This window comes from Carettochelys insculpta, chromosome 27 (genome assembly GCF_033958435.1).
Source record: "Carettochelys insculpta isolate YL-2023 chromosome 27, ASM3395843v1, whole genome shotgun sequence".
Lineage (NCBI taxonomy): Eukaryota > Metazoa > Chordata > Testudines > Carettochelyidae > Carettochelys > Carettochelys insculpta.
This window is the reverse complement of record NC_134163.1, coordinates 12,093,087-12,107,558: the sequence shown is the minus strand read 5'-3', so window position 1 is coordinate 12,107,558 and position 14,472 is coordinate 12,093,087. Positions and strand designations below refer to the sequence as shown.

General features: G+C 60.9%; 1 protein-coding gene across 3 annotated transcripts in view; it reads left to right on the top strand.

Moving 5' to 3' along the window:
• PLPPR3 (phospholipid phosphatase related 3) overlaps positions 1-14,235 on the top strand; it is a 46,958-nt gene extending 32,723 nt beyond the window's left edge. For 2 of the 3 annotated variants that reach the window (XM_074978281.1, XM_074978282.1), the window contains 6 exons: positions 6,663-6,848; positions 7,547-7,676; positions 8,594-8,789; positions 9,018-9,075; positions 9,594-9,767; positions 10,764-14,235. In XM_074978281.1, the coding sequence (XP_074834382.1) occupies positions 6,768-6,848; positions 7,547-7,676; positions 8,594-8,789; positions 9,018-9,075; positions 9,594-9,767; positions 10,764-12,041 (1,917 nt within the window). In that variant the 5' untranslated portion in view covers positions 6,663-6,767 and the 3' untranslated portion in view covers positions 12,042-14,235. Of the gene's footprint in view, positions 1-3,740; positions 3,825-4,979; positions 5,090-6,662; positions 6,849-7,546; positions 7,677-8,593; positions 8,790-9,017; positions 9,076-9,593; positions 9,768-10,763 lie in introns of those variants that run through there. The other variant, XM_074978280.1, reaches the window with a different exon arrangement.
• The last annotated feature ends 237 nt before the right edge of the window (positions 14,236-14,472 follow it).

Here is a 14,472-nt window from a genome sequence, read left to right as displayed (position 1 = left end):
TGCTAACCCTGGATCCAGGGAGAGAGCTTAACTATAATTAATTAATCCAGACCTCAGAGCACTTTACAAAGGAGGTCAGTCTCATTACCCCATTTCCCAGCTGGGGAAACTGAGGCACTGAGCAGGGCGGTGGCTTCTCCATGTTCAGCAAGTGGCAGAGGCAGGCCTAGAAGCAGGTCCTCTGACTGCCTGTTGAACTAGAGTCCCAGGGGACTAAACCTTTGATGTCTGAAGCGTATGATGAGAAGGGAGAGCTTTCCTACAGCACAAGCACTTACGGGCTAGCGGGTGGTGTAGTTCTGTGACAGTACAAGCCCCTAGTGCCATGGGGACTTGCTGCATGACTGGGGCTCACAGACATCAGGGGAGCCAGGCCCAGGGCTCCTGCTATTTTTTTCCACCTGTGTGCAAAATAAATTTTGTTATGCGCACCAGGGAGGATGTGCACCTCCAGTAGAAACACCTGCTAGCAGCTGTGGGTGCTCTGCTTATCAGCAGTGCAGCACCTGACTCTCTGGCCCATTGTACCGCCTCCCAGCCAGGCCCCTGTTCTGATGACAGCGTGCGTCACATCCCACTTTTGGTCAGTTACAGAAACAGCCCACTCAGCGGTGGCACCGGTGCCTCTCAAATCACTCAAGTCAGCGACTCACGTGTCAAAGCGGCTTCATTATCAGAGTGCTTGGGGGTGGGGGAGTGTGAAGGGATAGAAGGGGGTGCGCTGCAGGTGTGGAGAACCGGGGGGGGGGGGGGGGGGGAGCTGCCTCCAGCCTGGGAAATGGGGCAGCATCTTACAGCTTCCCAGCCAGCCCCTGCGGTAGCTGTTCTGGGGTCTGGCTGGACACCCTCTTTCCTACCTGCTCCCCAGCCTAATGCTGGGTGTTTCAATTCCACCTCCACCCCACCCTCTGGTGCAGGCACACGCGTGACAGACACGTACGTTCCCAGCCTGGGCAGTGGAACAATGCAGGGAGGCAGGAACACTGAGCAACTCTCACCAGCCCTTTTCCAGTGCCCCATTGACATATTCCATTTTTGCCCCTGGAGGGCAGGGGGAGCGTCCAGACTGCAACTGCAGAAAGAATCATGAAGGACTCTCAGCTGGGTACTGAAGGGGCAGAAGGCCATAGAGGCAGCGTCCCTCTAATTTTTATCACCCATGGGTGGAATAAAATTTGTTATGTGCACCGAGGCATGTGTGGATGTGCACCACCTATAGAAACTCAGGCTGCTAGCTGTGGTTTCTCTGCTACTCAGCTGGGCAGCACCTGACTCTCTCCTGGGCAGCTGCCCAAGTGCTCAGCTTACGGGGAATACTGCAGAGAGAACATAAGAACATAAGAATGGCCATTACTGGATCAGACCAAAGGTCCATCTAAGCCCAGCATCCCGTCTGCCAACAGTGGCCAGTGCCAGGTGCCCCAGAGGGGGGTGGACCAAAGACAATGATCAAGCACTTTGTCTCCTGCCATCCAACTCCAGCCTCTGACAAACAGAGGCCAGCGACACTGTTCATACCCCTGGCTAATAGCTTTGTATGGACCTAACTGCCATGAATTTATCTAGCTCATCTTTGAACTCTCTTATAGTCCCAGACTTCACAGCCTCCTCTAGCGAGGAGTTCCACAGGCTGATTGTGCGCTGTGGGAAGAAGAACTTCCTTTTATTAGTTTTAAACCTGGTACCCATTAATTTCATGTGGTGTCCTCTAGGTCTTATGTTATGAAAACAAGTAAAAACTTTTCTTCATTCACTCTCTCCACGTTGCTCAGGATTTTATAGGTCTCTATCATATCCCCCCTCAATCTCCTCTTTTCTAAACTGAAAAGTCCCAGTCACTTTAACCTCTCCTCATGTGGGACGCCTTCCAAACCCCTGATCATTTTAGTTGCCCTTTTCCAAACCTTTTCGAATGCCAAAATAACTTTTTTGAGGTGAGGAGACCACATCTCTACGCTGCATTCAAGATGTGGGCATGCGAGAATTTTATAAAGGGGCAGGAAAATATTCCTTGTCTTATTTTCTATCCTTTTTTTACCCTTTTGTACAACTCCCACATTCTCTGGCCCCTCTGGGCCTCCTGCACCCCCACCCCATCCTGAGCACCCCCCAAACCCAAGTTCAACAAGAAGAAGTGCAGAGTCCTGCACTGGGCACGGAAGAATCCCAGGCATTGCTACAGGCTGGGGACTGACAGGCTAAGCAGCTGTTGTTCAGAGAAGGACCTGGGGATTACAGAGAATGAGAGGCTGGTTATGAACCAGCAGGGTGGCCTTGTAGCCACGCAGGCTAATGGCACACTGCTGGAGGCCTGTCTCCCAGGCTGGTCCTGCCCCAGCAGCACCCCAGAGCTGGAGGACGGGCGAGAGGCTGGCTCCCGGGACTGGCTGCCCCACGGTCTCTGCCAGGATGAACAGGCCCGAGGGAAGCTGTAGGTTTGCCCCGCCCAGCGAGGGAGCTAGGCAGCCAGCATCCCCAGATACAGGCTCAGGCAACCTTTGTGTTGCTAGGTAACTGGGCCGGAGGATGTTGCGATGCTGCCAAAGTTCCTGCCTCTCCCTGGGGGCCGTGGTGCTTCCTGCAAAGGTGTCTGGCCATTTGGCACTCACCTCTGGGATGCGGTGGGGGCAGGTCCCAAGGAAAATGCCAGGGCGGTGCCCATGTGGGACCTGCAGGATCAGAACCCGAGGGGCCTGAGGAGGGGCTCACATCCAGACCTAGCATCTTCCTTGCTGATCTGCCCCTGGGGGCAGCTGCGGGTGGGTTGGGGCTTTAGGGGGTGCAGACTGTGACACACACCCCTGGCTTCCCCTGTGCCGTACACGCCACGTGCCCCACTCATGCCCCTGTTGCCTCCAGATTCAAGGGCCCGTCTGGGATCTAGCAGTACCCAGCACACAAGGCACCACCAGGCCTTGTTGGACGGGGCAGCGGGGGGCTGGTCTGCAGCAGACAGAGAAGCCGAGGTGAACCTGGAGCTGGCTGAGAACAGACCAGCTCGTGACAGGTGCAGGCTCCTGAGCTGGGGTTTGAGGTGGAGGCTGTCTGCGGTCATGAACAGCCATTGCAGGTCAGGCACCTTTTGCACCCAGGACCCAGCCTGGGTGGGGACAGTGAAGGTCCTGGCTTAGCACAGCCTCCCTCTAAAGAGCCTGGGAACTCTCTAGTGGTGATGGAGATTCAGGGGCTGCCCAGCTGCTCAGCCGAGAGCCCAGAGCGGGCGGCGTGTGAGTCGGCGGGTGGTGCGCATCTGCAGACGCCTCGGTGCACAACAAAATTTATTCCCCCCATGCATGGACAGAATTCGAGGTCCTGGCAGCGGGGGCTGGAACTTTCCCCCCGTTTCCAGGGCGGCGGCTCCCAAACCCTGCGGCTGCAGGGAGGGGAAGCAGCTCGCAGCGCCCCCCCCGGGACCCCCCCTCCGCCTGCCCCCGCCAGCAGAGGGCTGCCCCCTAAGCGCCCCGATCTCCGGCTGGCGGAGAAGGGCGCACGATGCAGGTGCTTGGGGAAGGGGCCGGAGGTGGGCCGAGCAGGGCAGGTACCCGCCCCCCCCTTGCAATGCTGCATGCGTGGGGGGAGGGGCTGATTGCACCCCCCCGCCTCCCCCCCATTCCTTTGTTCCCAGCCCCGGGCTCGCCATGGAAACCGGCAGCGCAGCAGAGCCGCGCGCGCACGCTCGCTCCCCCCGCCCCAATTCAGCTCGACCCCCCCCCTCCCCCCGGCTTTGTGCGCGGCCGCAGCAGCAGCAGCCGGGCCGGGCCGGGCCGAGCCGAGCGGAGCCTCTCCCCGCCGGCCCCCGGCTGGGCGCAGCGCGGCGCGGCGAGGTGAGTGGCCGGGGCTGGGCGGGTACCTGCTGGCTCCGGGCTCTTCCCCCCGCCCCGGCGGCCGGACACAGGGCCGGGCCCGCCCTCTGCTGCGGGGGGCGGGGAGCAGACCCCCCCCACGGCTAAGCCCCCCCCCGGTTCAGCCCCCCCTCCTCCCGCCGGGCTCCGCTTCGGACTTGGGGAAAGTTTCCTGCCCGCGGGGGGGGGGGTATCTGGGCAGCGCTCCTGGGGGGGGCAGGGGTAGGAGCGCCTCCTTCCCCCCTCCCCGTGCAGCCCATTCCCTGAGCCTGTCACCCGCCTGGGGGACACGCCCCCTCCTCCCCCCCGCCTGTCTCCTGTCGCGACTGGCGCCCAGTCGCGAGCCCTGGCTACAGCTGGGTATTGGGGGGAGGGTGGGGACGATCGAGGGCCGCCCCCTCCGGCGTACAGCCCGCGGCTGTCATGCAAGAGGGGCCTTTGTGTGGGGACTCTGGCGGGTGTTGGGGTGCAAAGGGCCGGGGGAACTTGGACCCCACTGGCCAAGTTACCACCAGGGGTCTGGGGAACTGGCCAGAGCAGGTCCCACTGCAAAGACCTGCTGCGAGTTCTGCTGCTGGCCCCCCAGCCACACCCCCGGCTGCCCCCACATCCCTTCTGCCATCTGGGAGGATGGATTCACAGCCCCACTGGTCTGCTCTCCTGGTGAGCGACCGCCCCTGCCTGCCCGCGTACCGCCCGGCTTTGCACCCCCCATCCTTTGCCAGCCTCCCCGGCGGGCTCAGCCTCCACCCCACACCGCAGCAGGGCACTGGGGTCCCTCTCTTCCCACCATGCATGGCCAGGTGGCTCCCCTCCCCAGCCCTGTCCTGCCTCCCGTCTGCTGCACCCAGCTGCCTTCAGAGTGCGTCTCCCGCACGCCGGGCAGAGCAGCTCCCGCTGGGGAATCAGGCTGCCAGCTCCTGGCCTGGGGTTGTAAGTGTTGTGGCCAAGGCAGGGGGCAGGGCAGGCCCGTTCCCTCCAGCGCCTCCTGCTGGCACTGGCATTGTTAGGAGCCCCTCCCCGCAGCCACTGCACCTCTTCCACTTGCTCCAGTGCCAGGTTGGTGCTGGAGTTACTGTGACCTTCCCCCCGCCCCACTCACACTTGCGATGTGTCTCGTTCTCTCGACGGCTGCAGGCCAGCCCCTGCCGCTTGCCCCCTGAGCTGACACCATGATCTCCCCAAAAGAGAAGCCCAAGGTGCCCAAGGACAGCATGACGCTCCTTCCCTGCTTCTACTTCGTGGAGGTGGGTAGAGACGTGTCAAGCGGACCCAGGGCACAGCCGGGAAGGGGCGGGTGCCGCCCGTCGTGCCACACGCCTGCAGCGAGGCAGGAGCTGAGGGTGGGGGGAATGTGAGATGCTGTCTCTTTGTAGGAGGTCAGGAGCCAGCTGAGCTCTGCAGGGGCGGGGGGAGGGGACGAGTGTGACATGGCTCCATTTACATGTCTGGATCTGATTCAGTTTCTGGGGCTGATTCTCAGTTGCGCCTTTCCCGTGCGTGGAGGAGCGTTAAGGTGGCTTTCATCTATCTTTGGCCTTTCTTTACTTTGAGACTGTGGGTGGGTCTGCTTGGGTCTGAGTGTAAGTTAGAGCAGCCCTGGGGTTGCTCTGTTTTACACTCTGCTTCCCATGACTCCCAGCAACAGAGGGCGTAGGGGACCCAGGGCAACCCACCCCCCTGGCCCGAGGCCCTCCCCTTCCTGCCCCTGCTCTGCTCACATTTCACCCCTTCCCCAAGCCCTATTGCTTTTCTACCTCTGCCTCATCTCTTCCCGTCCCCATTGCATCCCTTCCCGGAAGCACCTTCTCCTGGGCTACACAATCCGTGGGAGTCACTGGGGGCCTGGCACAAGGCGGCAGCCGAGGTTGGGCCACCCGACTCACTGTGGCGAAGGGAGCGACCTAGAACCCTGGGTCGTCTCCCAGGAAGCAGCATGCCTGTGCCCCAGCCCCGACCCACTCAGCTCTCCCGAGCCCCTGGCACTCGAGGGAGTGGAAAGGGCTGGGCTGGGGCTGGGATGCTGCTCTTCCTGCCTCCCCTCACTGAACCCCTCATTTCCGGCCCCGCCCCAGAGCCGAGGGGTGCTCCACAACATTTACCAGCAGTCCTGTGGCACCTTACAGACTAACGCATATTTTGGAGCTTGAGCTTGCGTGGGCAAGGACCCGCTTCGTCAGATGCAGGAAGCCGGTCTGCGCCCACGCAAGTTTACGTTCCGAAATATCTGTTAGTCTAGAAGGTGCCACGGGACTTCTTGTTTCTGAAGATTCAGACGAACTCGGTGACCGCTCTGATACTTGCCACAAAATCTATTAGCCCCTGTCCCTAGGCTCTGGATGCAGCTTGATGGTTCTCACGTGTGTTTTCTTTTTGTTGAGTTCTGCTTCTCAATTGGACACCACATCTGTGGGAGGTTTATTTTCCTTTTTTCCTCCTCACTTGAGGGCCAGGACAGTGAGGGTTTTCACTGGTTTTTATCTGTTTGTTTGGTTGTTTGCTTCTCACTTGTGTCTGGGCCCCTGAGGGGAAGGGAGTGTGATCTAGCGGTTAGAGCAGGGGTGACGGGGAGTCCGGCCCCCAGGGTGCTGTTCCCTGGAAGGTGTGCACACGGATGCTGGAAAGGAGAGGGCCTGTTGCTCCAGGTTTCTGTTTCCAGCCCTGGCAAGGGAGCGGTGTCTAGTGATGACAGTGACAACCCTGCCCTGCCTTAGAAGGCGACTATGACATGACTCTGGGGTCCTTGGAAGACTGCTCTGTAGCGTGGCAGGAGGTGAAGTTGAGTCCACCGGACCAAGCTCCTTCCTCCCCCTCTCCCAGCTGCCCATCGTGGCATCCTCCATCGTGACACTGTATTTCCTGGAGCTGACAGACCTCTTCAAGCCAGCCAAGGTGGGCTTCCAGTGCTATGACCGGGCCCTGTCCATGCCTTATGTGGAGACCAATGAGGAGATGATCCCTCTGCTGATGCTCCTCAGCCTGGCCTTTGCCGCTCCTGCTGCCTCGGTACGTAGCCGGGGCCAAGGTCAGAGGCGCGTCCCTTTCCGCTTGGGCCAGCAGGCAAATGGGGGGCAGGAAGGAGAGACCTCCTGGAGCGTGGGGCTGGACAGGTTTCACCCTCACTCTGCAGAGACTGCCGGGGCCTGGCCAACCCCAGGCACTGGCTACGGCAGGTCTGGATTTGTCTCTTCTTCAAAGGCCCCTCTGCCCCCCAGCAGCCCGTGTCCCTGGTGCTCTTGCAGGAACCATGCAAAGCTGGGCACCCATGCACCAGCCGCCTGCTACTGCGGAGCAATGCTAGACTGTGCGGGAGGGGGGGAGTCAGGAATGGGGTAGCCAGAAGCTCCTCCCACTGCCAGCACTCTTGTCCTGCTCCCTGCAGCGCCCCCTGCTGGGAGAGGTCAGGACTGGAGTAACTGGGAGCTCCTCCCACCTCCTCTGTTCCCTGCAGCGCCCCCTGTTGGGAGAGGTGAGGACTGGAGTAACTGGGAGCTCCTCCCACCTCCTCTGCTCCCTGCAGCGCCCCCTGCTGGGAGAGGTCGGGGTGCTTCCACACCCTCCACTATGATCCCCTCTGCTGCCAGAGGATGGGACCTGCCCGGTGCCAAGCTCTGTGCTCATCCGCCTCACTCCTCCCTAACCCCCCAACATACCCTCCTGCCAACATCCTGTGAGGCCCCGCTCAGTCGCGATCTTCTCCCCAGATCATGGTCGGGGAAGGGATCGTCTACTGCCTGCAGTCCAAGCTGAAGGGGCGCAGCAGGTCCGAGGGGAGCATCAACGCCGGCGGCTGCAACTTCAACTCCTTCCTGCGCAGGACTGTAAGGTTTGTGGGTAGGTTGTGCTGCGGCCCTGGCCCGGAGCTTTTCGGTTCTTTGTGTTGCCAGGGGGGAGGCACCTCCTGCTGATGTAGCTTGGGGCCCGGGTGAAGACTGAAGGCACCAACAGAGGAGCCCCCTGGGATGCACATGCAGTTTGGAGTGTGGCATCTGCAGCCTGGAGGTCGTTGTGGGCTCTATAGCCCCACATTTGTCCTCTGCATTAGCCTTTCTCTGGTGGTGGCTGCCACGTGGATGCCCCTGGCCTCACCCCCTGGCGTGGGCTCTCCACTGCTCTTGTGTTTTGGCCCTGTGGCCACGCCCCAGAGGTGGCTGCATTTCACTGGGGTTCTGCCGGAGGTGCTGTGAAAGTGGAGAATGTTGCTTGCTCTGTGGAACTTCCACACCTGGCCTTGGCCCAAAGCGGGGAGAGTTAAAAACAAGGTGGAACAGAGGCTGGGGAGGTGGACGGGGTGGGGAAGAAGTTGATGGGGAGAGGCAGAGAGGAGGGGTTAGGACAGGGGTCTGCAACCTGTGGCTCTGGAGCCGCATGCAGCTTTTTAAGGACTGATTTGTGGCTGTCGCTGCTGTCACTGCAAAGTGAAAAAAAAAACAACCCACCCAATTACTTTTGACAATAAACAGTGAATGTCCTGCAGTAACTGTATCACATTACAATCACTGGGGTTACAAAGAGTGCGGTGTGACGGGATTTACTGAGGACAGTCTCGTATTCACAGGCATTGTGGGTCTGGGATAACTGAGTTTTTTACTGAATTGAAAAAAAAAAAAAAAGGCACTTCTCACTATTTTGGTTGCTGACCCCTGAGTTAGTTGGAAGCAGGGGAGAGGCTGGTGGGAGGGGACAGAGGGACATGTGTGACTCACGCGAGACTGAGGCTCTAACCCGTGACCCGCTCCTGGTCCCCCCAGGGGTCCATGTGTTTGGACTCTGTGCCACCGCCCTGGTGACGGACGTGATCCAACTGGCTACTGGCTACCACGCCCCCTTTTTCCTGACTGTCTGCAAGCCCAACTACACGCTGCTGGGGATCTCCTGTGACTCCAACCCGTACATCACCCAGGACATCTGCTCGGGCCAGGACCAGAACGCCATCCTCTCTGCTCGGTACGTCCTGCCCCGTCACAGGCCAATGGGCTCGGCCAGCCAAGCCGCTGGGCCCGCTCGAGGGGCTCTGCCCGATGGTCCCAAAGGAAGGCAACATGAGGCCCTCACTTCTCACCATCACCCTGTCTGGGCCCCACTGCTGGTGCCCCGCTTAGGCCTGGCCGCCCACCGTGGTCCTTGCCAGCCCTAGGCCAGGCGGCTCACGCTGTCCTTCGTTTCCTTCTGCAGGAAGACTTTCCCATCCCAGCATGCAACGCTCTCAGCTTTCGCTGCTGTCTACGTCTCGGTGAGTTCACCCACCTCGCTCCTCATCTCCCTGACCTGCAACAGCAGGCTAAAGCAAACCTGTGGAGCCCGCAGACGCACGCTGCACCCACTCCCTCATGGATGCACCTGTACCGTGCCTACCTCATGCAAGCCCCTTCCCTGTGCATCCCCCCAACGCACCCCTGGTACGCTACACACATGCAAACACCCCCAAGCCCATGCAGCCCCGCGCATGCATGGAGGCTTGCACGTTTGCCCCGTGCAAATGCAAACACTGTGGTGCCTTCCCAGCACAATCAAATGCCCCCATGTCACACACCCATGTGCAAATGCGTATAGAGCTTTGCACACACATGCACGTGTGCAAAACAGCATACAGCTAACACAAGCCTCATCCTTCGGAGACTAAACAAGGTGCTCCCCGGAACCAGACAGGCCGGGACAGTCCATGCAGGGTGGGGTCACCCACCTACACAGCCTGTGGCCTCCTTGACTTCCCAGCCAGCCCCTCTGACAGGCCCCTGCTCTCCCCTCCAGATGTATTTCAACTCCATCATCTCGGACAGCACCAAGCTCCTGAAGCCCATCCTGGTCTTCGCCTTCGCCATCGCCGCCGGCGTCTGCGGCTTGACTCAGATCACCCAGTACCGCAGCCACCCTGTCGACGTCTACGTGGGCTTCCTCATTGGCTCCGGCATTGCTGCCTACCTGGTGAGTTCACGCCCCTGGAGGGAGCTGGGCCTGGAGCACTGGTTGGGAGAAAAGGGGCTCTTCCCCGGGGGTGCCTTCTATCGCTAGCAGAGCTGGAGAGGCTGGCCCTGCTAGGGGTTTCCCCTGGCTAGAGCAGGGGTGGGCAGTAATTTCCACAGAGGGGCCATTCCATGAATTTTGGTACCAGTCGTGAGCTGGCTCTGAGGCCCTGGCAGGGACGGGACCTCGGGTGGGAGTGGGAGGTTGGGGGCTACAGAGGGAGACAGAGCGTGCGTGTGAAAGAGAAACACTGGGTGAGAGCCGTGCTGTGTGACACGAATTGAGTGTGCACTGCAGTGTGTGTGTGACAGTGACTGTGTGTGGGGCACAGACTGGGGGGTGACTGACACTGTGTGTGCGCTGGCTGCTGTGGGAACGTTTCTGCGAGAAGCCGCCCTCTGTGTGTCTCTGTCTCTGTCAGGGAAATCCGTCCTGCTCTGTTGTTTCCCCTTCCCCTGCTCTGCACTCCTGAGTGAGTCACTGACCGTCCATGCTTCAGCCTGGAGCAGCTCCGCTGTGTCTCCCTCTCCCCGATCCCTGCTCCGCAGAGATGGGGTACAGGGGCAGGGGAACACCCTGACTTCAGCACAACCCTGTGCCCCTCCCCATCCCATCCCCCTCTGCACAGCTGGCCAGAGAATCCTAGGAGCAGCTCGGCTGCAGGCGGAACAAGGAGTGGGGAGGGGCAGCTGGACACACGCTGTCGGCTGTAAGTACGCACGCTCTGCTCATCAGCTGGGCAGACCAGATCCAGCCCCGCCCTGGGTTAGAGGCTAGTGTGAGCCCTGCATCCCCGTCATTCTCCTGGTTAGAGCCCTAGCTACCCAAATCCAGGGCAGGCGCTGACATCTTGGCGGATGGAAGGGGAGGCCATTGGCTCCCCGCTCCAGACTGGATGGCTGCCATGTGCCAGCCCCAGAACTCCCTGACCGCTCCCCTCCTTTTTCGCCCTCGCAGGCGTACCACGCCGTGGGCAACTTCCAAGCGCCAACCGAGAGGCCCCCAGCCAACCCCACCACCAAGGACGCCCTGCGGGCCCTGACGCAGCGGGGCCACGACTCGGTGTACCACCAGAACAAGTCAGTCAGCACCGACGAGCTCAACCCCCAGACCCGGCTGGAGGGGGTGAACCGGGAGAAGAACTCGCTGGGCAGCCTGAAACGGGCTAGTGTGGATGTGGACCTGCTGGCCCCCCGCAGCCCCATGGGCAAGGAGAGCATGGTCACCTTCAGCAACACCCTGCCACGGGTCAACACCCCTTCCATGGACGACCCGGCCCGGCGCCACATGACCATCCACGTCCCGGTGGATGCCTCCCGCTCCAAGCAGCTCATCACTGAGTGGAAACAGAAATCCCTGGAGGGCCGCAGCATGGACGCCGGTGGCCACGTCAGGGCCGGCTCAGACTCCGGGGGCGCCGAGGAAGAGGAACACGTGCCCCCCTCGCTCTACCCGACAGTGCAGGCCCGCACTGCCGAGCGGGCCGCCATGGGGCCCCGGGTTCTCATCCAGCCGCGCCCAGGGACCTCCCAGCTGGTGCACATCCCCGAGGAGACCCAAGGCACCACCAACATCTCACCCAATGGCAGCTCAGCTGTGCGGGCCAAGTGGATGATGATGGCGGAGAAGGGGGCGGCCCAGCGGGTGGCCAACCCGCCTCGCCTCATGCAAGTCATTGCCATGTCCAAGCAGCAGAGCATGGTCTCGGTCACCCCCAAGCACTCGGAGACCTCCTCGTCCTCTACCAGCTCCGACTCCTCCCAGTACCGTTCGCCGTCGGAGCGGGACAGCTCCAGCATCGTCACCATCGACGCCCACGCCCCACATCACCCCGTGGTGCACCTCTCCTCCGGCAACGGGCCCTGGGAGTGGAAGGCGGCCCAGAAGGGCTCCGACGGGCAGGACGCCTACGAGCTGAACGAGATGGGCAAAGATTACCGGGGCTTCCGGCCCACCAAGAGCGCCGGCGTCTCCCCGGGCTCCTCCGTCAGCGACATCGAGCAGGATGAGCCGCGCTACGGCAGCGTGGCCACCATCAACCTGGCCGCGGGAGGGGGCGGGGTGGCGGAGCGGGGCGAGAGCATCTCGGAGAACGTGCTCGGACCCGCCAGCCGGGAGTCCACCCTGCGGAGGAAGCCCGCCGGCCTGGCAGGCGGCGAGAAGGACGGACACACGGACAACGAGGCGGAAAGCTACTACAAGAAAATCCAAGCCAACCGGAGATTTAAGGAGTAATCCCCTCCCCCACCTTCCACCCCACCCCAGGGTAGCTGAGCACAGTGGGGCGGGCTCTGCCTCTGGGGATGTCTCTATTGCTGAGCTACACAATCAGCCGCTCCGTGTGGTACTGCCTTGGCGAGGGCAGCACAGGTGTCCTGTCTGTGGGGTGCCTCTGGGAGTCTGTACGCAGGCACCTCCCAACGGAGCCGCACACCAAGACGTCGGGAGCCCTGGGCGGGGACCGGACGGCTCGTGGACCGTAGCGATCTTCTCTAGGGCTTCAAAACAACGATGCCTCCACGTGACTGGGCGCTCCACCGAGAAGAGGCATTTTCCGTGTTTATTTATTTGCTAACTCGGTGCTGCCGGGTCCAGGGAGGGTTTGCAAGGGATGGGGTGGGACAGAATGAGTGACCTTGAAAAGCCCTGACCGGGCCAATCTACCAGTTGATTCACTGAGGCAACTGTCTCCGGCCTTGCATGTAGATTTTTTTGCCTCGCTCGCTGGGAACTGGTGGCCAATGGAGCCAGCTGCCGGCGTCTCCCTGGACAGTGTCTTGGGCCAGTTCTGGCCTCCTCCATCTGGTTTATTTGCCGGGGGGTCATGTCTAGCCAGCGATGGAGCTCTGGATGCTGTGGGACCCTAACTAGCTCCTTGGCTGCAGCACAGTGGGCTTACGATGGAGAAGAGCGAAGAGAAATTGGACTGGGGCATGAACTGGGGCTTTGAAGTTTTTCATGGGCTGCCCTGAGATTCTTCAGGGCCTCTGGGTGCTCTTTGCCTGCTGCGCTGAGCCTCCCACAGATGCCAAGGGACCCCCCGGGCGGGCAGGAGAGGCTCATGGCAGGGGCAGGAGGAGGGCACTCACCTGAGCTGCCCATCCGCCAAGGGCACATTGCTAAATTTCCCCCCATGTTTTGCTCCCGCTTCCAGGCCGCTCCGTCCTGCTGCTGCTTTTCCGCCTCTCCTGGTACGAGTGAGCTGCAGGGCTCGGGAGTACCGGGCTTTGGAAGAGCGGCTCCCTTCACTTAAGCCTGGGCTCGGGATGGGGGCAAACGGATTTTGCTGCTCTAATTCTCTCTCCTCTCACTGGTCCGTGGGTAGGACAGCGACTGGGGCAGGGGGCAGGGCAGGGTTTCACACCGGCCTGGGTGATCTGAGCAGCTGGGGGTGGGGGTCGTTTATTTTTTCAAGCTCGTGGGAACAGTGAGGACGTCTTCAGGCTGGTTTTGTCCTGCTTGTTTTTTGCCCCCACGAAAAAACAGCTCCCGTCTCTCCTGGGTCTCCCCTGCCCCGCATCCAACCCACGGGCTGCCCTGAGCCAAAGCTTAGCGAAGTATTCCATCCAGTGACTTCAAGGGGCTTTGGAACAGGCCCCTCTGTGGCCCAGGCGGGAGATGGTGATGGGAAATGGCCAGGCAGCAGGACAGGGTAGGGGGTTGATGTGACCCTGGGGCTTTTGCTTAGGGTTCAGGCATCTGTAGCAACAGCTAACTGGCTGGTCATGTGCAGCGGGAGGGCTGAGGACAGGTGGGTGAGTGAGAGGCATGTGTCCAAGGGTGGAGGTTGGGAGGTAGCAAAAGGGGGAAATCCAGTAGCCAGGGAGCTGCAGGATTGGAGTTGTGATCTGTGCTACTGGGCAGGAGGGTGCGGGGAGCTGACATTAAATGAACAGGGAAGGGGAATCACGCGGTGAAATAACAGGCCTAGATTCCTTACATTGCCAATTACTACTGGTGCTACGCCCCAGGCTGGTCAAGAAAGGGAGTGTAGTTCCCATCAGCCCAGGGGCGCCGTTGTCCATCCCCAGTCTGCTCGGAGGGGCTGCAGCATTCTGCCATTTCCCAGGGGGGAGCTGCGTTTCCAGTTGGCGGGGGAACTTCCAGGGAGAGCAGGGGAGTTGGAATCCTGCCTGGTTTCCCCCCCCCCGCCCCCTACAGTGGGCAAGAAAGGGTGCAGTTCCCTGGGATGGAGGTTTGGGGCTGCTGGAGCACAGGGCGGTTGGGGGGTGGGGGGTGCCAGGGCTCATGTTATGAAACTGATGCAGCGGTGCAACGTTAGAACGAGGCAGGGCTGCTCCAGGAGGGCTGGATCGGGGGCGGGGGAGGTTGTCACCCCCATCACTGAGCCGGGTCCCAAACTGTAAACGCATCTGCCAAGCAACATCTGAAACTGCTGTGTTAGTGGGGAAATAAATGAATGAACTTGTGTGCCTCGCTGCATCAGCCTGGGGAGTCCAGCCGAGAAAGGCCCGGGCACCTCGTCAACAAACCATTGCCCCATGTGGCAAGTCCCTGCCCCTGCTGGAGAGGTTCCACCCCCACCCGCCCCCTCCTTAGCACCTGGGCTGCTGCTTGTTTGCACAGTTGTGACTTGCCCCTGGGCCTCACCAAAATGCTCCTCCAATGGGCCATTATTGGAGTATGGCCTGTGCTCTGCATAGAC